The sequence below is a fragment of the Salmo salar genome, chromosome 05 (genome assembly GCF_965601325.2).
Source record: "Salmo salar chromosome 05, fSalSal1, whole genome shotgun sequence".
In the NCBI taxonomy this organism is placed as follows: Eukaryota; Metazoa; Chordata; class Actinopteri; order Salmoniformes; family Salmonidae; genus Salmo; species Salmo salar.
The window spans coordinates 21,064,846-21,087,609 of NC_138295.1; the positions used below are offsets into that span (position 1 = coordinate 21,064,846).

A 22,764-nucleotide genomic window follows, 5' to 3' on the forward strand; every position below is an offset into this window, starting at 1 on the left:
AATTCCTCACTTCGTGCTTTATTTTCGTGAACAGATTTTGGGCAGAGTTAAATCTCGCTTCGCCTCATTCTCTAGTATTACATCTAGCCGCCGCAAACTTCTTCTTCGATGAGGTTTATGGGCGGTTGGCATCCAATATCTAGCCGCAACCGACAGAGGGCGCCAATTATAAGTTGCAACAGTAATTTAGTTATTTTTCTTCCGGTTGCATATCGTTCAACTTCCGAGTCAAATGCGTTAGTTCTAAATCAAAATACGGAGAGTTAGCAAGCGACTTTGTGGTGTTTTAATGAAATTGATTATTTTGGATTTTAAAACCAGAAGCGTATAGTAACAGATGGCAGGTTTACCCCCCGGAGACCCGCAGTTGGTCTCTATGATCGTAAATCATTTGAAAACGCAAGGTCTTTTCGATCAGTTTCGAAGGGACTGCTTGGCAGACGTGGATACAAAGGTAACGACCGTTATGAATGGTGAATAGTAACAAGTAGTTAGCCAGCAAGTAAACTAAAATGTGCCATTATACAGTAGCTAAGCATTAGTCTAAGCATTAATACTCTTGTCCAAAAGCGGTTGCCTTCGCGAGTTGCTACAATAGTACCTATGTTGCAGGTCGCAAGACGCTGCCCTGGATCAGACCTACCACAATTTGTATTTCCAGACAGGATTTAGTGCACGCATAACCAATACATTTCAAACATGGCTGTGATAAAAATGTTGTTAACTAGCTAACGTTATTCACTATTTTTTTAGCCTGCATACCTGAATTTAAGACAACGTGTGGACAACTTTGTGTCCAATCACCTCTCTAACCACACATGGAGTCCTCACTTGAACAAGAATCAGTTGAGAAACAACATCCGACAGTTGGTGCTTCAGTAAGTAATTCGTGAGAGTTCACATATGGCCCTATACAGAATGCACACGTTTTGGTTATGCATATGGATCTTAGCAAAAATGTAAATTTTCATCTTATTTCAATTTGGTCTCAGAGCATTTCGTATTATTCTGAACGAAATCCAAGAAATCCAATTTAGTATGATCTGTTACTTTTGGTATGGTTACATAAGACTTAAGGCAAAAACGAAAGTAGGGTGGATTGGTGAGCTTATAACATCTAGCAACCCAAAGATTGCAAGTTCGAACTTTAGAATTTTAGCTAATTAGAAACTTTTTAAAACTACTTAGCATGTTCACTAACACTTCCCTAAACCTGAACCCTTCACCTAACCCTTACCAGAATAATATACCAGAATATCCCTTTTAGCTAACTCCTAAACTTAACTCTAACCTTAACCCAACTAACGTTAGCGAGCTAGCTAACGTTAGGCATCTAGTTAGAATTCGTAACATATCATACCTTTAGAAAATTCGTAACATATTGCATGTTTTGCAAATACGTAACAAACAGTGTACGTTTTTGCAACAATTTTTTTTTAACCTATAATCCTAATTGTAATTTGTAACATTTCATACGAAATGGGCGATGGACATCCACAAATTAATACATACCATACTAAATGTAGTATCTCAGATTTACATATACAGAATAGTACGAAACGGTCTTAGACCAGGTTGCTTATTTCCACAGGGGCTGTGAATGTGCAACCCTGTATCTCTCTCTCTTCAGTCACTTACTATAACTTTTAAAATCATATGTCATGTTAGAACATCAAGAGATGTCCGCTTTTGTGTATATGAACTGAATCCTCTTCTGATCTCGTGGCAGGTCTGGGATGCTAGAGCAGGGAGTTGACAGGATAGTTGCTCAGGTGGTGGATCCCAAAATCCATCACACCTTCAGGCCCCAGGTGGAGAGGGTGGTCCGTGAATTCATGTCCCCCGGCAGCTATGTGGATGAACCCCCAGTCCCGCCTGCTCCTGTAGAGGAGAAGCAAGACTTTGACCTGCCAGTGCAAGGTGAAATACAGTTGAATGCTTCTAGCAGGTCTTTAATCTGTCTATTATTGTCTTGTTCAATTCCAGGAAGAATATCTTTCATATTTGCAGAGCACCACAAGTTTTGTTCGTAAATGTGATTGTGACTGAAAATGGTGTGCTTTTGGATTATTGTCTGACTTAACATTCGTCTGTATGACTCAATGATAATGTTGGGTTCCCAGCTCCTTCATCTGCCCCTGCTACTTCAATGGCCAGAGATGCCATGTCCATCCTGGATACCATCACCACCCTGAACCAGGAGGCCAGCTCCCGGGCCAGCTCCAGTGGAGAGAAGGGCCTAAAGGGGGGCTCTGAGAGGGACCAAAACCCAGAGGAGTCGATGCAGGAGTCTGAAGGAGGAGAGCAGGACATGAGTCTGGTGGAGGAGGGAGAAGAGGACCAGGACAGGAAGACGCCGGAGAAAGAAGAGGAAGCAAAGCTTGTGTCAGAGGCCCAGGCTATGGAGGTCAAAACAGAGGACGTACAGGAGCAGATGGACTCTGAGAGAGAGGGGATGAAGGGTGAGGGGGAAGAGGTTGGGACTCAAGAGGAGGCAGAAGAGAGAAAGGAGGGGAAGACCATAGGAAAGCTCAAAGATGAGGTACTGAACAAGGATGTTGATCCACTTCAGTTCCCCAATGAGAAACACCATATCAATCAGAAGGCCAGAGAGAGGTTAAAAGAAGGTGAGATCTAAGGCTTGTCTTGAATGTTTAGGTTTATGAATTTGATGACAATTATCACTACACTATGACATTGTCGAATCACTAAGTAGGAATTGAAAGCCTCAGGGTTTCAGGTACCATTAACCATTTGTTTCGTGTGGAATTCTTCATCAGAATATTCTCTGGAAGACTCTGACCTTGATGGCCTCAGTGACATTACTGTGAGCTCTGTCCACACCAGCGACCTGTCGTCCTTTGAGGAGGACAGCGATGATGAGCAGCCACCGTCAGATTCTACAGAGGATGGCGAGGTCTCATCTGAAGGTCTGTTTGTGTCCATGTATTATTTCTCAGTAAGAAGCATTTATTTAGAGATACGAATAACTGAAACAGTTTCAGATATCAAGTGAAAACAGAAGCTATTACAGGGCAATATTGAAGCCAATATTTCCTTGTAAGTAATTGGTTTTTATTCTGTGTGATCTCAAGATGAAAAGTCTGAGAAAAAGAAGACCAATAGAGAGGAAGACAATGAGGAGAGCCCAGAGCGCAAGCCTCGTCGACAGGCCTACGTCCACAAGCCCTTCCTCTACTCCCGTTACTATAGCGACTCTGATGATGAGGTCACTGTGGAGCAGCGTCGGCGGTCAGTGGTAAGTGACAGGCTCAGGCTGATATTTATGGTAAAGACATGCCTGCAAACTGAAAATACAAAAGTTGTGGGCAAAGTGTTTTTGCGGCTGGGTTTAATCAAACTTGTTCTATCTATCTCCTTACCTCTATTCTCTCAGGCCAAGGACAAGGAAGAGAGGCTTTTCAAGAGACAGCAGAACAGGGAACGCATGGAGGAGAAGCGTAGACAGAAGTCAGCTCAACTAGAAGACCAGGGTACTTGTAACATCAATATATTCCACAATGTGCTTTTCCCTGGCAGACTAATTAGTGTGTCAACCTTTTATACCTGAGTCATTTGACTTTTGTTCTTGTAAAAGCTGAGGGTGTGGCAAATTGTCCATTCACTGTGATGTTAACTCCCTGTACAGAGAGCAGGCAGCAGACCTCTTCCCCCAGCCTGGAAGCTCAGGATCCCAGGGCTAAAGAGGCTCTCAAGGAAAAGAAGGTTCTTGAGAAGAAGATGGCCCTCAGTAGGAAGAGGAAATGGGACTCACGGTGTGTGTATGTTTGTAATTGTGTGGACCTGTGGATGCTTGAGTTTGAGTTACTGGATACATAGCCATGTCACTAAAGTAATTTACATTTTTCAGGAAAGAGGGAGATGTTACAGGCAAGAGAAAGGGAGATGCAGCAGGAGAGTTCAACAAAAAGGAAGTAAGTGTTGAATGAATATCCTAACTTGTGACTGTATGCTCAACTTGGCCATTGGTTTAATGAATTAAATGTTTATTGAATTAAATAAATATGTTAATTATGGTGAAATAACTTATTTTAGAATTGTGTGCTGATGTATTTCTCTGCTACCTCACAAACAGGAAGCAAAGGGTATTTCCTCAAAGAGCTTTCAGCACAAGTCAATCAGAAAAGTCTCTGAGTCTGCAGCATCAGAAGAGAGGCACAGGAGGAAGAGTGTCAGCACTTCTGAGGAATCTGGAGAACCTAGAAAGCTGACAGACAAAAGCCGGACACATTCCTTTATCCTGGACTTGGAGCAGGGATCTGAGTCACCACTCAAACAGCGACCTGCTGGAAAGTTTGACCGGCTTTCCCGCAAAGAGTTAAACCCTAAAGAGCGCAAAGAGAAAGAGTGTAGCCTGTCGGACGAGCGCACCAAGCTTAAGCAAAAGTTGGAGAAGAGAGTAGTAGGTGAATCCCACACAGATGAACCTGAGCAGAATGAAGGGGCCCACATTGAAGTATCCTCTGATGACAAAGGGGAGAGAAAGTCCAAGGTGAAAGGTGACAGGAAAGTGTCAGTGAATGCCAGGGAAGGTAGGGCATCTGTGTCAGAAGGAGGTGTCTCTGACGAGGGGTCTAGCAAGGAAGCCACAACCAAGAAAGGGAAGGTTCCATCAGTTGAAGCTGCCAAAGTTGAGAAGGAAAAGAACAGGGAAAATGAGAAGGAAAGGGAGAAAACCAAAGCAGAGAAGATTCCATTAAAAACTGACCCTAGGCAGTTACTCCGTCCGGATTCCACCGGCTCTTCTGAGGAAAGGTCTGATATGGAGCCTGGATCAGAAAGCATCAAGAAAAAGGATAAACACCCCAAAGAAGTCCTCAAGAGGTCAAAGAGCCACACAGAGGACAAACATGTAGAAAAACCCAAGTCTAAGCCAGACATTGAGAAGGAGAAACCCAGAACAGAACATGTTACGCAGGAAAACCAGAAACCAAGTAAGTCCAGCTCTGAAACTGACAAAGACTCCAGAAAGTCCAGGGAGGCAGAGCCTGGAATGAAGGTAAAGGTCATGGAAAAGTCCAGATCCAAGTCAAGGGAGGATAAGAAAGCTCAAGGTTTGGAGGTCAAAAACAAAGGTAGCACCTCAGGCAGTAGACCTGATGCATCGAAGGAAAGAAAAAGAGAGGGAAGCATGAAGGAGCAAAGGAAGGACACTCAGGAAAACCCATCAGAGAAAATGGAAGGCAGGAGTGGGAAGAAAATGGTTGATAAAAAGGCCCAAAACCCAGAGAAGAAAGAGACCCAGGATGAGAGAAAAGGACGTAAAGCAGATGAAAAGTCGGATAAATCCTCAATCTCCTCACCTGCTCCAGATATTACGGAACCTCCTCTGAAGAAAGACCCTCAATCCAAAGACGCAAGCACAGACTGGGATCCCACCGACGCCACCATTACCACCTCTGCCTCTGTTACCTATGATGCTTTGAGTGACGTCACCCCTGAACTGGAGGATGATGACGGTGAAATGCCACTCGGTGAGGTAGAACCACGTCCTTTGACAACTGGGGCAGATGCTCTTCTGACTTTGATGGACATCTGTACCTCAGCAGATGCAAGACTAGGCCAAGGAAGTGACATCACTGGGGCCATGCAGCGAGAGGCCTGCCCAGAGCTCTCCTTCCAAGAAGCAGACATAAAGATGAAAGAGGCAGCTCTGACCCTGCTTTCCATGGACCCTGAGAGTATACTATCTCCTACCTTAGTCACTCCAGCTACACAGGAAGTCACAGAGGCAACCATACTTGCTCTGCAGCGGAAGGAAACTACTAAACCTGTTGCAAAAGATCAGGAAGATTCTGAGCATGTTCTGGAAATGGCCGAAAGTGATCTAACAGCTACTGCCCCATCAGAGAAAATGGATGAACAGTCAAGGAGCCAAGGTAATGTGTCTTGTGACAACAGTTATATGGTCAGTTCTTTTCTTAAAGTATCACAAGGCAATGGAGAGTATTTGGATGACTTATTGTTAGTTACATTACAGTCAATGTTCTGGCCACCGATGTTCTCGACACAAGGGTGAAAGATACGGTGGTGTCAACATGGACATTAGTTGAAGGGATGTCACAGGTGAGAATGGCTTATGGTGTTTCTATTTCATTCTAGTTCTCTAATATAAATATTAGTTAAATGTTACTCAGACTTTGAGAGCATCTTTGTTCCAACTCTTTCAAAGGAAAGTAAAGCTACTGTTGACAGAGATGAGGAAAAACCAGGCCATGCTGATGTTCCTGAGCAAGAGCCCGTATTGGGACCATCAGTCGACAAACAATGTATAAGATTCATACCTTTATCTTAACCTTGTACATTCACACTCCTCACCAATGGGTTTTACACAAACTCCCAAGTTTCCAGATTTTTCTGCATTCCTCTGTTCTTTTGTGCTTTTTTATTTCTTCAGTTTTCCCCCAAATAAAGTTTGTGTGCTCTCTGTTAGTTTTTTTTTTTTAGTGTAAATTTGCTCATCTTTGTTTTTGCTTAGATGAGACTCAGACTGAGAAGACAAAACTGCTGGCCATGGAACATGAGTGTCAGGTTAAGATGGACATTGATAACATTAGTAAGTCATACACAACTGCAATAATATTCAAATACCAATCCTTAATATTCTTTGACATACATTGAGTGTACAAAACATTAGGAACACCTGCGCTTTCCATGACAGACTGGCCAGGTGAATCCAGGTGAAAGCTATGATCCCTTATTGATGTCACTTGTTAAATCCACTTTAATCAGTGTAGATGAAGCGGAGGAGACAGGTTAAAGAAGGATTTTTAAGCCTTGAGACAATTGAGACATGGATTGTGTATGTGTGCCATTCATAGGGTGAATGGGCACGACAAAATATTTAAGTGCCTTTGAACAGGGTATGGTAGTAGGTGCACAGGTTTGAGTGGGTCAAGAACTGCAACGCTGCTGGGTTTTTCATGCTCAACAGTTTCCTGTGTATATCAAGAATGGTCTACCACCCAAAGGACATCCAGTCAACTTGACACAACTGTGGGAAGCATTGGAGTCAACATGGGCCAGCATCCAGGATGGAACACTTGTAACACCTTGTAGAGTCCATGGCCTGATGAATTGAGGCTGTTCTGAGGGCAAAAGGGGGTGCAACTCAATATTAGGAAGGTGTTCATAATGTTTTGTATGCTCAGTGTTTTTCTGATAGAAATACGATGAAAATAACTGATTGGATTTATATGGCGCTTTTCTACCTACATAGTAGGGGGAAACTCACCTCATCCACCACCAATGTGTAGCACCCACAGTGACCATTTTTGTGCCAGAACGCTCACCATACATCAGCTATCAGGTGGAGAGTGATATATGCTAGTGAGGGTGCTGATAGAATGGGACCAGGTTGGGAATTTGACATTGGGGTCTTACAATAAGTGCCATCAGATTTTAAATGACCACAGAGAGTCAGGACACCTGTTTAACATCCCCTACGCAGGGCAATGTCCCATTCAGTGCCTTTGGGTTATGGGATATCCTCAGACTAGAGCTAAGAGTGCCCCCTACTGGCCCCCCAACACTACTTCCAGCAGCATCTGGTGTCCCTTCCAGGGACCGACCAGGACTGACCCTGCTTCGCTTCAGAAGCAAGCCAGCGGAGGGATACAGGGTTTAACGTCATTTGAGATATATATATATATATATATATATATATATATATATTATTTTTTTTGTTATTATTTTTTTATTTTTTATTTAACCAGACAAGTGAATTAAGAACAAATGCATACTTACAATGACGGCCTACCGGGGAACAGTGGGTTAACTGCCTTGTTCAGGAGCAGAATGACAGTATTTTTTTATTTTTTTTACCTTGTCAGCTCAGGGATTCGATCTAGCAACCTTTTGGTTACTGGCCCAACCGCTAGGCTACCTGCCACCCCAAGAATAGAAGGGGGACTGACTGTATTTTGCTAAAAGTTCCAACCCCCACAACCAAACCAACCGTAAAAAAAAAAGTTTTGAAATGCTGTTGATATCCAAGCTTATGTATAAACTTTAGACCTGAATGCCAATGCACTTTCATAACCTTGTTGCATGTAGTTTTGACTTTTGTGTAACTCCAGTCCTCAAAAGACTGTTTTAAAAGTTGATCTCTCCTTCCACCATCTCAGATAAAGACCAGACTGAAGCACAAGAGGAAAAGGAAGTCCCTGAGTCTGTAAGTACTCACTCTTGGCAGTTTAGCACTCGTGTTTTGCAAGAGCACCACAGTCTTTTCTGGTTCCATTTTTGTGAAGGCTAAAGTGACTTTTACTGCTTTCCTCTGTTAACCTTTATATGTGTATTTCAGAGGAAGTGTGACACACCTGAAAAGCCAAGGGAGACTCGACGTGGTCGGCCATCAAAGCTGGTCAAACAAGCCAGTGAGTATCTGATGAGCTTTATACAATCCACAGGTGTTTGTGTCACGCTGTTCTTCTTTAATTTTTACTTGTTGTGTTGTCTCTCTTTCTGTTATGTGTCTGAGGAATGGTTTTGATTTTGATTGTTTTGTTGCAGGCAATGCATCCAAGTCAGACGGACAAGAGGACGAGAAAGGATCCGACCTGTCTGAAATGGTAGTTATCTGCCCTCTATGACTGAGTGTAACATTTTATCTTATGGAAGCATGTAATCTTTATTTCGGAAAAATACATGCACTGAATTTGTTTGGTTCCTTGTTCAGGAGGACAAAATGGAGGGAAGAGTAACCCGCAAAGGAAGGCTATCCGGTCAGAAAGCTACCACGGCCAAAGACTCCGGTACATTCATTTAGACAAATCGGTGTTAATGAGTAAAAACTGAATGTTTTGGTATTCTTTTATTAGTCGTTCACGTGACATTTGGCCAGCTTCACATCTCAAATTGGGAAGACCATCTGAGTTTGTAAATCTTGTGCCCTTTCTGCAATTTATCAGGTATGGAGAAAAATGAAAATGACAGTCGAGAGCAGCAGTCCAAGCTGTCTGTGGAAGTGAGTAAAGTAAGTATAGTCCCTACCTATCAGTACTTGCATTAGGTAGTAAAAATGTCACTACCTATGGGTAACTGCCAAACAATAGAAACACTTGAGTAAATTAGGGATATAAAGTGTATTGAAGCATGTGCTTCCACACAGGTGTGGTTCCTGAGTTAATTAAGCAATTAACACAGCATCATGCTTAGGGTCATGTATAAAAATGCTGGCAGGCCATTATTTTGGGTACCATGGCTATGCCACCATAGGATGACAATGTCCCCATCCACAGGGCACGAGTGGTCACTGAATGGTTTGATGAGCATGAAAACAATGTAAACCATATGCCATGGCTATCTCAGTCACCAGATCTCAACCCAATTGAACACTTATGGGAGATCCTGGAGCGGAGCCTGAGACAGCGTTTTCCCTCACCATTAACAAAACACCAAATTATGGAATTTATCGTGGAAGAATGGTGTCACATCCCTCCAATAGAGTCCCAGACACTTGTTGAATCTATGCCATGGTGCATTGAAGCTGTTCTGGCTCGTGGTGGCCCAACGCCCTATTAAGACACTTTATGTTGGTGTTTATTGAAGAATGGAGCCGTAGAAGATGGCTGCCATTTTACGGGCTCCTAACCAATTGTGCTATTGTGTGTTTGTTTTCGCGTTATTTGTAACTTTTTTTGTACATAATGTTTCTGCCACCGTCTCTTATGACTGAAAAGAGCTGCTGGATATCAGGACAACGATTACTCGCCTCGTACTGGACAATGATTTATTTCTTTAAGGCCATAAGCAAACAGGAAAATGCTCATCCAGAGGCAGCGCTCCTAGTGGCCTGGGACTTTAATGCAGGGAAATTTGAATCCATTTGACCTAATATCTACCAGCATATTAAATGTGCAAACAGAGAAAAAAATCTGACCATGATTGTATCCTCCCGATTCCTGCTTACAAGTTAAAACTAAAGCAGGAAGCACCAGTGACTCAGTCAATAAAGAAGTGGTCAGATGATGCAGATGCTAAGCTACAGGACTGTTTTGCTAGCACAGACTGGAATATGTTCCGGGATTCTTCCGATGGCATTGAGGAGTACACCACATCGGTCACTGGCTTCATTAATAAGTGCATCGGCGATGTCGTCCCCACAGTGACCGTATGTATATACCCCTACCAGAAGTCATGGAATACAGGTAACATCCACACTGAGCTAAAGGCTAGAGCTGCCGCTTTCAAGGAGCGGGACTCTAACCCGGACCCTAATAAAAAATCCTGCTATGCCCTCCGACAAACCATCAAACAGGAAAAGCATCAATACAGGACAAAGATTGAATTGTACTACACCCGCTCCGACTCTCATCGGATGTGGCAGGGCTTGCAAACTATTAGACTACAAAGGGATGAACAGCCGCGAGCTGCCAAGTGATACAAGCCTACCAGACAAGCAAATTACTTCTATACTTGCTTCGAGGCAAGCAACACTGAAGCATGCATGAGAGCATCAGCTGTTCCGGAAGACTGTGTGATCACGCTCTCCGTAGCCGATGTGAGTAAGACCTTTAAACAGGTCAACATTCACAAGGCCACAGGGCCAGACGGATTACCAGGACGTGTACTCCGGGCATGCGTTGACCAACTGGCAAGTGACTTCACTGATGTTTTCAACCTGTCCCTGACTGACTCTGTAATACCAACATGTTTTTAGCAGACCACCATAGTTCCTGTCCCCAAGAACACTAAGGTAACCTGCCTAAATGACTTCTGACCCGTAGCACTCATGTCTGTAGCCATGAAGTGCTTTGAAAGGCTGGTCATGGCTCACATCAACACCATTATCCCAGAAACCCTAGACCCACTCCAATTTGCATCCCGCCCCAACAGATCCACAAATGATGCAGTCTCTATTGCACTCCACACTGCCCTTTCCCACCTGGACAGAAGGAACATCTACGTGAGAATGCTATTCACTGACTACAGCTCAGCGTTCAACACCATAGTGCCCTCAATGCTCATCACTAAGCTAAGGACCCTCTGCAACTGGATCCTGGACTTCCTGATGGGCCGCCCCCCAGGTGGTAAGGGTAGGTAACAACACATCTGCCACGCTCATCCTCAACACGGGGGCCCCTCAGGGGTGCGTGCTCAGTCCCCTCCAGTATTACCCATGACTGCATGGCCAGGTACAACTTCAACACCATTATTACGTTTGCCGACGACACAACCGTGGTAGGCCTGATCACCGACAATGACGAGACAGCCTATAGTGAGGAGGTCAGAGATGTGGCCGTGTGATGCCAGGATAAAAACCTCTTCCTCAATGTAATCAAGACAAAGGAGATAATTGTGTACTACAGGAAAAGGAGGACCGAGCACGCCCCCATTCTTATCGACAGGGCTGCAGTGGAGCAGGTTGAGAGCCACATCACCAACAACAAACTTTCATGGTCCAGACACACCAACACAGTCATGAAGAGGGCACGACAAAGCCTACTCCCCTGCAGGAAACTGAAAAGATTTGGCATGGGTCCTCAGATCCTCAAAAAGGTATACAGCTGCACCATCGAGAGCATCTTGACTGGTTGCATCACTGCCTGGTATGGCAATTGCTCGGCCTCCGACCGCACTACAGAGGGTACATCACTGGGACCAAGCTTCCTGCCATCCAGGACCTCTATACCAGGCTGTGTCAGAGGAAGGCCCTATAAATTGTCGAAGACTCCAGCCACCCTAGTCATAGACTGTTCTCTCTGCTACCACATGGCAAGTCTAGGTCCAAACGCCTTTTAGACAGCTTATACCCCCAAGCCATAAGACTCCTGAACAGCTACTCAAATGGCTACCCAGACTATTTGCATTGCCCCCCCCCCACCCTTTTACGCTGCTGCTACTGTTTATTATTATGCATAGCCACTTTAACTCTACCTACATGTACATATTACCTTGACTAACCTGTGCCCTTGCATATTTTTTACTGATCTATTTAATACTTAACACTTATTTTTCTTAACTGCATTGCTGGTTAAGGGCTTATAAGTAAGCATTTCACTGTAAGGTCTACACCTGTTGTATTCGGCGCATGTGACAAATACAATTTGATTTGGGATTATTTTATTTTGGCAGTTATCTGTATAAGTACATGCATTATGTAATGTTATATTGCCCTTATACCCTTGCTCACATGGTTTGCTATTGTAGGACAATGCGGGTGAAAAGGCCACAGAATCCAGAACGCCACGCAGAGGACGCTCGTCTAAAACCTTGGCGGATGAGGAGGAACTTAAAGAGGTTATATCATCCTTCACTGCTCACAATCCACACAGGCAGAAGGGTAGTATGTTGATGAGGTATGTGAGTTGAGTCTGTGAGGTAACCATGTTAGATGTTCTCTATACAGCCTGAGAAAGTGGAGGAGACTCCGCCTCGCAGAGGCAGACGGTCAGGTGCCCAGGCCAAAGACTCCACCACAGGTAAGAGGTTCCACCACAGCCATTTGGACATTTAAGAGCTATATGCTTCCATAGCTCTACTCTGTGCTAGGCCTATTTAGTACCTCCAATCTCTCGTTTCTGATATTGAGATGGGTGATAGCTAAGATGCATGCCAACTTCATCATCTTTTTCCTGTGTGCCCCTTAATTATTACATTTTTAGTCATTATCAACACATTTCACACCAAATAAACGTATTACTTCCCTACACAGGAAACCAGGAGAAAGAGGAGGAAGAGAAAACAGGAGAGACATCATTGGAAAAGCCAAAGGAGAAACAGGAGGTAAGTTCAGTAGACATGATCAGTTTGGCATAGACCTTCATTCATTTAGCGGGGGGGTCTCATTCAGCAGTGTGGTGGTCTCATTCAGCACGGGGGGGGGGCGGCGGTCCCCCATTCAGCACGGAGGGTCTCATTCAGCACGGGGGCGGCGGTCCCCCATTCAGCACGGGGGGGGGTCTCATTCAGCACGGAGGCGGCGGTCCCCCATTCAGCACGGGGGGGGTCTCATTCAGCACGGAGGCGGTGATAAAACATGAGGGGAACAGGCCAACATCAACTATTTATATGGCCACACAGATCACTTGTTAACAGCTGATTGACTCAGTATTTCAGATCAGGGCTCTCTGTTTGTTTTGTTGTTGTATCAGATTCATCCCCCTCTTCAAAAAGATGAGGAGGAGGAGAAGAGTGAGCAGAAGAGAGGCAGTAGACGGGGAAGACCAGCTAAACCTTCAATCTCCAAGCCAAAGACAAATGAAGATGCAGAAAGCTCTCATTCCAAGGAGACCATTGATACTCATGCAGAAAGCTCTCATTCCAAGGAGACCACTGATACTCGTGAGTTTCAAACTCTTTTTTTCTAAACTTTATTTCAATCCACAATATAATCTTACTGCAAGATCCAAATACTTTCATTATGCATGATTGGGTGTTAAAAGTGATTGTCAACAACTATAAAAACTATCATTGTCAATGCACTTTCTAAGTGCATGGAGGGGAGTTAATACATAACTCAGGAAAGCTTGGTCTGGCATTTGTTACAGTAACAGTCTCTTTCTCTTAGGCAAACCTGCAGTGAAGAGGAAGAGGTCTGAGGAATCTGGGGAGGTGTGTCCTTTTCACTTATCTGACCACAAGGTTTACTGAGCCATGGCCTGGTTCCTCTTTGACCCCCAGTCTCTACCCCTGCAGACCTCATAGATCTGAAAGGACTGGATACATGAGTTATATGGGAAATTGTAGGGCTAGGTGCAGCCATCAGCTTATTTATTACACTTATCCAGTCCATTTTAGATCTATGAATCCCAAGGAGCTGGTAAGAGGCAGGCCCCTGAGATAAAATGGAACTGTAGCAATTAGTCCTTCCATTGACAGAGAGGTGTGTGTGTTTTAAAGTGAGCTTTGATTCTGTTGAAGGGGACCCAGCCTGGGAGGAGGAGGAGGAGACCCAGCCTGAGGAGGAGGAGGAGGAGACCCAGCCTGAGGAGGAGGAGGAGACCCAGCCTGAGGAGGAGGAGGAGGAGGAGACCCAGCCTGAGGAGGAGGAGGAGGAGGAGACCCAGCCTGAGGAGGAGGAGGAGGAGACGACCCAGCCTGAGGAGGAGGAGACCCAGCCTGAGGAGGAGGAGACCCAGCCTGAGGAGGAGGAGACCCAGCCTGAGGAGGAGGAGACCCAGCCTGAGGAGGAGGAGACCCAGCCTGAGGAGGAGGAGGAGGAGGAGACCCAGCCTGAGGAGGAGGAGACCCAGCCTGAGGAGGAGGAGACCCAGCCTGAGGAGGAGGAGGAGGAGGAGGAGACCCAGCCTGAGGAGGAGACCCAGCCTGAGGAGGAGACCCAGCCTGAGGAGGAGACCCAGCCTGAGGAGGAGACCCAGCCTGAGGAGGAGCCCAGCCGAGGAGACCCAGCCTGAGGAGGAGGAGGAGGAGACCCAGCCTGAGGAGGAGGAGACCCAGCCTGGGGAGGAGGAGGAGGAGGAGGAGGAGACCCAGCCTGGGGAGGAGGAGACCCAGCCTGGGGAGGAGGAGACCCAGCCTGGGGAGGAGGAGACCCAGCCTGGGGAGGAGGAGACCCAGGAAAGTGACCTGAAGGAACAAGAGGAGAAACAACATGGAGAGGATAGCAGTGAGAAGAGATGCAATAGTTTTACTTCCGCATACTGTGTTCCAAATGACACTCAATTAACCCATGCCATGTCATTTTTTTGTTCAACTTGTTCTGTCCCTCCCTTTCTTTTTCAGTGAGCCAGTCTGACGACCCTGAGAAGGGGACAGAAGAGGGCTCCAGTGATAACAAAACAGATGAGGTACGTAGAGAACGTACACAGTCAAACTGATTTTAGATATAATAATAATAATAGTATACATTAGTATACATCATCTTTGAATGGTTTTGATCAGTCTCAAACCAACCAAAATGGTGTTTGAATGGATTCTCCCCCCCCCCCCCCCCCCATGGGACTCTACCAGGGTGAGGAGGAGAAAGACATGCCTCAGAAGAAACCTGCTCGTAGGGGAAGGCCCTCGAAGGGAGCAACATTGACGTCAGAGGAACCAGGTATGGCTCGGGGGTCTAGGTAGTTAGGAGGATATGATTTCCATGGAAATTCATTTTGTAACTTGGCAAAACATTTTTCCAGTCTGTTGGAGAACTCTGATCGCATACATGTATGTATTTATTACAGTTTACTCTCATAGAAGCAGGTTAAACTGGGTTAGAAATGAGAGGTAGAAACTTTGTTGCATCTATTAACACCACCATGCTTTTGACTACTGTGTGACCATGCACACTTTTTCATTGTAAACAGAAAAGACCGTATCTGAGAAGACCGACAAAAAGCCAGACAAGAAAGAGAGCGAACAAAAAGAGGATGAAGAGGAGGAAGAGACGCCCAAATCCAGAACTGCGACTCGAGCTGCTGTTCGCCTTGAAGCTGAGAGGTAAACGATGTGTCACATGACATGCAGAGCGTGATATACACTACATGGCCAAAATTAGTGGATTTGGCTATTTCAGCCACACCCATTGCTGACAGGTGCATAAAATCAAGCACACAGCCATGCAATCATGGGGCGGCAGGGTAGCCTAATGGTTAGAGCGTTTGGCTAGTAACCGACAGGTTGGAAGTTCAAATCCCCGAGCTGACAAGGTACAAATCTGTCGGTCTGCCCCTGAACAAGACCCACTGTTCCTAGGCCGTCATTGAAAATAAGAATTTGTTCTTAACTGACTTGCCTGGTTAAATAAAGGTAAAATAAAAAAATCTCCATAGACAACCATTGGCAGTAGAATGGCCTTACTGAAGAGCTCAGTGACTTTCAGCGTGGCATCGTCATAGGATGTCGCCTTTCCAACAAGTCAGTTCGTCAAATTTCTGCCCTGCTAGAGCTGCCCCAGTCAAGTGTAAGTGCTGTTATTGTGAAATGGAAACGTCTAGGGGCAACAACGGCTCAGCCACGAAGTGGTAGGCCACACAAGCTCACAGAACGGGACCACTGAGTGCTGAAGCTCGTTAAAATAGTTTGTCCTCGGTTGCAACACTCACTACCGAGTTCGTCTGGAGATTCATAAAATGGGTTTCCATGGCCGAGCAGCTGCACACAAGCCTAAGATCACCGTGCGCAATGCCAAGCATCGGCTGGAGTGGTGTAAAGCTCGCCGCCATTTGATTCTGGAGCAGTGGAAACACGTTCTCTGGAGTGATGAACTACACTTCACCATCTGGCAGTCCTACGGACAAATCTGGGTTTGGCAGAGGAGGAGGAATAATGGTCTGGGGCTGGTTTTCATGGTTTGGGATATCTAAACGCTACAGCACACAATGACATTCTAGATGATTCTGTGCTTCCAACTTTGTGGCAACAGTTTGGGGAAGGCCCGTTCCTGTTTCAGCATGACAATGCCCCTGTGCACAAAGTGAGGCCCATACAGAAATTGTTTGTCGATCAGTGTAGAAGAACTTGACTAGCCTAAACAGAGCCCTGACCTCAACCCCATCGAACACCTTTGGGATGAATTGGAATGTCGACTGGGAGCCAGACCTAATCGCCCAACATCAGTGCCCGACCTCATTAATGCTCTTGTGGCTGAATGGAAGCAAGTCCCAGCAGCAATGTTCCAACATCTAGTAGGGAGGCTGATATAGCATAACAGCTAACGGGGGGCAATTCCATATTAAAGCCCATGATTTTAGAATTAGATGATCGACAAGCAGTTTTGCCCATGTTGTGTAGATTCTAGAACATGGCTGACTTAGTGCTTAAAGGGATAGTTCAGAAAAATTACAAAATATATTTCCTTACCTTGAAAGCGGGTCTACGGACAAGGAGAGACTGCAATCCACACTTGGGTTTTGTTAAACTAAATACTGCCACCAACCACTCATATTAGTGTCTTTTAGTATTTTTCCACAACAAGGAAATCAATATCCCCCAGTTAGCATGTTTTAAATGTCATGTCTAAATCGATCAAATTTCAATTTTTCAAATTTCAATTTATTTATAAAGCCCTTTTTACATCAGCCGATGTCACAGCCGATGCGATACAGAAACCCAGCCTAAAACCTCAAACAGCAAGCAATGCAGGTGTAGAAGCACTGCTTTTTTTTCCAGATTTTTTGAATCATTTCAAAGTAAATAGTCATTGAGCTACAGTTGAAGTCGGAAGTTTGCATACACATTAGCCAAATACATTTAAACTCAGTTTTTCACAATTCCTGACGTTTAATCCTAGTAAAGATTCCCTCTCTTAGGTCAGTTAGGATCACCACTTTTATTTTAAGAATGTGAAATGTCAGAATAATAGTAGAGTGATTTATTTCAGCTTTTATTTATTTCATCACATTCCCAGTGGGTCAGAAGTTTACATACACTGAATTAGTATTTGGTAGCATTGCCTTTAAATTGTTTAACTTGGGTCAAACCTTTCGGGTAGCCTCCCGCAAGCTTCCCATAATAAGTTGGGTGAATTTTGGCCCATTCCTCCTGACAGAGCTAGTGTAACTGAGTCAGGTTTGTAGGGCTCCTTGCTCGCACACGTTTTTTCAGTTCTGCCCACAAATTTTATATATGATTGTGGTCAGGGCTTTGTGATGGCCACTCCAATACCTTGACTTTGTTGTCCTTAAGCCATTTTGCCACAACTTTGGAAGTATGCTTGGGCTCATTGTCTATTTGGAAGACCCATTTGTGACCAAGCTTTAACTTCCTGACTGATGTCTTGAGATGTTGCTTCAATATAGCCACATAATTTTCTTTCCTCATGATGCTATCTATTTTGTGAAGTGCACCAGTTTCTCCTGCAGCAAAGCACCCCCACAACATGATGCTGCCACCCTCGTGAAGTACGGTTGGGATGGTGTTCTTCGGCTTGCAAGCCTCCCCCTTTATCCTCCAAACATAACGATGGTCATTATGGCCAAACAGTTATATTTTTGTTTCATCAGACCAGAGGACATTTCTCCAAAAAGTATGATCTTTGTCCCCATGTGCAGTTGCAAACCGTAGTCTGGCTTTTTTATGGCGATTTTGGAGCAGTGGCTTCTTCCTTGCTGAGCGACCTTTCAGATGATGTAGATATAGGACTCGTTTTACTGTGGATATAGATACTTTTGTACCTGTTTCCTCCAGCATCTTCACAAGGTCCTTTGCTGTTGTTCTGGGACTGATATGCACTTTTCGCACCAAAGTACGTTCATATGTAGGAGACAGAACGCGTCTCCTTCCTGACCGGTATGCCGGCTGCGTGGTCCCATGGTGTTTATACTTGCGTACTATTGTTTGTACAGATGAACGTGGTACCTTCAGGCATTTGGAATTTGCTCCCAAGGATGAACCAGACTTGTGGCGGTCCCAAAAAAAATTGGGGCTGATTTCTTTTGATTTTCCCATGATGTCAAGCAAAGACGCACTGAGTTTGAAGGTAGGCCTTGAAATACATCCACAGGTACACCTCCAATTGACTCAAATTATGTAAATTAGCCTATCAGAAGCCTCTAAAGCCATGACATAATTTTCTGGATTTTTACAAGCTGTTTAAAGGCACAGTCAACTTAGTGTATGTAAACTTCTGACCCACTGGAATTGTGATACCGTGAATTATAAGTGAAATAATCTGTCTGTAAACAATTATTGGACAAGTTCCTTGTGTCATGCCCCAAGGAGATGTCCTAACCGACTTGCCTAAACTATAGTTTGTTAACAAGAAATTTGTGGAGTGGTTGAAAAACTAGTTTTAATGACTCCAACCTAAGTGTATGTGAACTTCCGACTTCAACTGTACATAATGCCTTTCATACATTATATGTTGCAAACAGTATTGACAACAGTGGGAGTGTATCATTTTCATCTAACCACCACACAGAAAAAGGCAACTAGTGTAACATTGCCCTTAACCATCTTCAGATAATTCTGAAACATTCATAATTAAATATAAGGGAGAAGGGATCAAAGTCTGTCCAACAATATCTTGTTGGGGTGTCTGGCACTGAGGTTGCAAGAAGGCAGTTCTCTCAAGTTGCTTTCCATTTGTATTTTCTCCAGGAACAAACCAAGGAAACCTTCCACCCGAGCTCGAGGTGAAGAGGAGAACACAGCAAACACACGGTAGGTTTATGTGTGTGTATGCTTGTGTCCGTGTGTGTGACAGGATGTGCTCATCTCTTGGTACTGTGTGTATCCTTGTTAATTTGTATAAACGTTATGATTATTTGCTGAAATGCTATTTAGTATCTAGCAAACTAGTTTTATAAGGGACCTATTTACAATTGTCTTGACATGACTCTCTAATATACTGTCAATATGGCGTTATATATGTGTTACTGCATACTCTTGCTTACCTGTTATTACCCTTCAGTGGGACGAGAGGACAGGTCTCGGCGTCAGCTAAGGCAGGGGGGCGTAAACGTGAAGCCAGCCCCCCAGCAGTGCGCACCAGAGGTGGACAAAAATCTGAGGAGCCCCCTTCCAAAAGGACCAAGCGATGAACAAATACCTGCTATCCCCAAGCCCAGGTATTAGAATATTCACAGCGCTGTTGACATATTTTTTTGAGTTTTAAATGCTTCTTTGTTTTTAGCTACACTTCACATAATACATAAGGGTATTAATTGTAACAGATCTGAACCCCTCCCCTCTATTCAAGCGTGTGGATGTGTTGGATAGGAACATTTGGGGATGGCATGACAGTATGGTCTAGCAGTGGTGGTTCTCCAAACAGTCACCTGACCTGGATTTAGCTCATGGTGCTTTCCAGTTCTATACAGTATTATAGACCCTTCACCATAGGCTCATATGTTTTAGATTGCACTGGTCATTTAAAGATGTTAGCTAATAATATCTCATGAAACGGAGCATTAGAGACCAATCAAAGGTCTTATGTGAAGAGCCTCATTAACTTTAATCCTAGGAAAAAAGACTGGAAATTCTTTGTCACTGACAAATCGACTTCTGTCTGTGTTGGTCACTCCAAGGATTTGCCGTCGGGCAGGCATATGTCCTTTGGTTCCTGCATCACGTTCAAGGGTTTTATATTTCTTCAACCTATAGATCCATTTAGATATCATTCATATAGAGTTGTATAGAAGCTATTAACCTGGGTATAGTCTCACAAGTACTTTTACAATTTGTGTTATGTTTTTGCTCATTGTTTCCGTACCCAGAAGCCTCTTCCTGTTACTGGACTTGAACATGGAAGTATCCATTCTATGAATGTAAAGGAGGTGTTTGTCTTCTCCCTGTGTTTTTTTTTCTTCTTCTATGTTATTTTGTTTTTTACTACACAGATTTGTCTGTGCTCCTAACTACTTTGTCCATTAAGTGATTTCTATTTTTGGTTATTTTTGTAACGTGTGCTCACAGAGCTTATGCCCTGTTGTCAGTATTGGAAGAGATTAAATTCCTTTCAAATGGTGAACAATTGGTGTGTGTGGGACTCTTTCCTCACTTATTGACTGAACATTTTGTTTTTGATTATACTGGAAGGTATGTTTCAGGACATTATTACATGTGAAATTAATTCAAAACACATGACGTGTGTTACACTTCACACTTTGCGTATGCATAATTATAGTACTCATCATAATTTCACACATTTAAACTCCATTCTAAATTTTCCACATCTGGTAACACTCATGAAGTGCCGTCTAATCCATTTTGCATGTTGAACAACTAAGTTAAGCTTTGTTATTGTTTCAACTGCGGATTGCCCCTTTAAGGAGAGGTAGTGCTACTGTGTGTATCACCGATGTTTTAACTGCTGTGCAGTTAAGTCTCAACTGTTATTTTTCAGTGGAGGCGTTGTGTGAATGGATGTGCTATCTGTAACGTGTACATAGCTGAAGTCAACCAATCAGCTGAGGGGAGAGGACATTCCTGGTTACAAATGGGGAATAAACTAACACGCTGTGCCACAATCGTTAACACATTACAAGGGTTTAAATAATGACTACACCTGAGCCCATGAAATCCAAAGGCATCGAAAAGGGCCATGAAATGCTGGCGGTTTTTTAAGACGCTGGATGGAGTTTTCCGACCGTTCCTGCAGAATGCTTAATCCAATTCTTTAAGGAGTTCTGCTCAGGTATTTCCTGGTACAGGAATCCAGTCCCTAAATATTATCTTAACACCTCTTTTTTTACGTTTTGGATCTATTTTCATTTAGTCACTGGTCCTGGCAATGATTGATACCATTGGAGTAACCAGGACTGACAATGGGGACTATAATGTATTATATTAATTGATGTTCTATATGTAATTCTATGTGTTAGGTACTATTGTACCTAATTGTGGAGAGACAGCTAGGTTGGTACTGTACAGTCATGATCTAACAGACATTATAAATCGGGTGGTTTGAGCCCTGAATGCTGATTGGTTGGAAGCTCTGGTATATCAGACCGTATACATAGGAAATGACCAAAAATGACTTTTTTACTGTTCTAATTACGTTGGTAACCAGTTTATAATAGCAATAAGGCACTTTGTTGGTTTGTGGTATATGGTCAATATACCACGACTAAGGGATGTGTCCACGCACTCCATATCACTCATCCTTATCGCATCCTCCAGATGGGAGAGCTTTGCTTCTCCTGTTGCGACTTGATATGAGTGTCAGCAAGGTTAGGCTAGTCTCTTCGTTAGCCATGTGGTTTATCCTGGAGAGCACTATGGAAAGCATGTGGTTTCATCTTAGCTGTCAAGTGAAATAGAAGGCATATTAGATTTGAACAGAGGAGAGATCCTCCCAGACTGCCAAGCTTGGCTGTTTGGGATAAGGGGGCTCACTCTCATAGCCCCTCAATATTGGGAGTGGTCTTTCCTCTACTGGGATTTTGCCAAGGCGACTGGCACTGAATATAATGGCCTCCCATTCAGCCTCTCTGCTCACAAGACATAAAAGTTAACAGGTGTTTAATGTCAGAAGTGTTTCATATGAGAGTCACAGAAATAGAGACAGGCAGCCAAGAAGGGTAGAGGCTTAAAAAAAAAATCTCTATACGCATTATTAAAAAAAAAAATACCATAGTTAAGGCAGAGATGGAGGTTAAGCCCCAGACTCTAACTTTACTGGGTTTTTGAGCCATGTCACCACAGCACTCCATCGCTGGCAGCTTTTTAGAGAGACAATGGCAAAATAAAATGTCGTAGGAAACACAACACAGAAGAAACAGATCAAAGATTAGGTTTGTTGTAACCATAATAATATGCTGCTGGCCACTACTGACCAAACCCAGGGAGTGCGAGAGGATACAAGATTCAATCATTTAAAAAAAGTAATAAGAACTTTCTCCACTGACCAACATAGGAGCTGCAAAGACATGGTGGCATAGGGGCATGGACCATCTGGGACCTCTAGAAGCTTCCAAAGACTAGAAAACCATAAAATAATTTACAGTGCATTCAGCAACGTATTCAGACCACTTTACTTTTTCCACATTTTGATGAGTTAATCCCTTTTCTAAAATGGATGTAAAAAAAAAAAATCCTCATCAATCTACACACAATACCCCATCATGACAAACCACAAACAGGTTTTTAGAAAAGTTATTTAAAAAAAAAAATCTGGAATATTACATTTTCATAAGTATTCAGACCCTTTACTCAGTACTTTGTTGAAGCACCTTTGGCAGCGATTACAGCTTGGAGTCTTCGTGTAGTCTTCCCTGTGGCTCAGTTGGTAGAGCATGGTGTTTGCAATGCCAGCATGGTGTGTGCAACGCCAGGGTTGTGGGTTCGATTCCCATGGGGGCCAGTACAACCTTTTTTTTTTTTTTTTTTAATGCATGAAATGAAATGTATGCA

General features: G+C 43.8%; 1 protein-coding gene across 4 annotated transcripts; it reads left to right on the forward strand.

Moving 5' to 3' along the window:
- Window positions 1–205: 205 nt before the first annotated feature.
- Window positions 206–20,383, forward strand: bod1l1 (biorientation of chromosomes in cell division 1 like 1). 4 transcript variants are annotated; one of them, XM_014199145.3, is made up of 29 exons: window positions 207–454; window positions 754–878; window positions 1,730–1,920; window positions 2,124–2,627; window positions 2,781–2,930; window positions 3,096–3,259; window positions 3,398–3,494; window positions 3,650–3,776; window positions 3,872–3,935; window positions 4,097–5,900; window positions 6,002–6,087; window positions 6,194–6,290; window positions 6,500–6,577; window positions 8,148–8,194; window positions 8,327–8,399; window positions 8,536–8,594; window positions 8,702–8,777; window positions 8,934–8,998; window positions 12,175–12,264; window positions 12,374–12,446; window positions 12,680–12,750; window positions 13,119–13,308; window positions 13,535–13,578; window positions 13,888–14,593; window positions 14,710–14,774; window positions 14,938–15,025; window positions 15,276–15,408; window positions 19,009–19,071; window positions 19,322–20,383. In XM_014199145.3, exons 1-29 carry the CDS (start codon window positions 338–340, stop codon window positions 19,449–19,451), a joined length of 5,577 nt encoding a protein of 1,858 aa, XP_014054620.3. In that variant the 5' UTR covers window positions 207–337; the 3' UTR covers window positions 19,452–20,383. The 4 variants fall into 4 exon arrangements, with proteins under 4 accessions (XP_082831216.1, XP_082831217.1, XP_082831218.1 ...); XM_082975090.1 differs by lacking the exons at window positions 14,710–14,774; window positions 14,938–15,025; window positions 15,276–15,408; window positions 19,009–19,071; window positions 19,322–20,383 and having other exon boundaries at window positions 206–454; window positions 13,914–14,450; XM_082975091.1 differs by lacking the exons at window positions 14,710–14,774; window positions 14,938–15,025; window positions 15,276–15,408; window positions 19,009–19,071; window positions 19,322–20,383 and having other exon boundaries at window positions 206–454; window positions 13,941–14,450.
- Window positions 20,384–22,764: the final 2,381 nt, after the last annotated feature.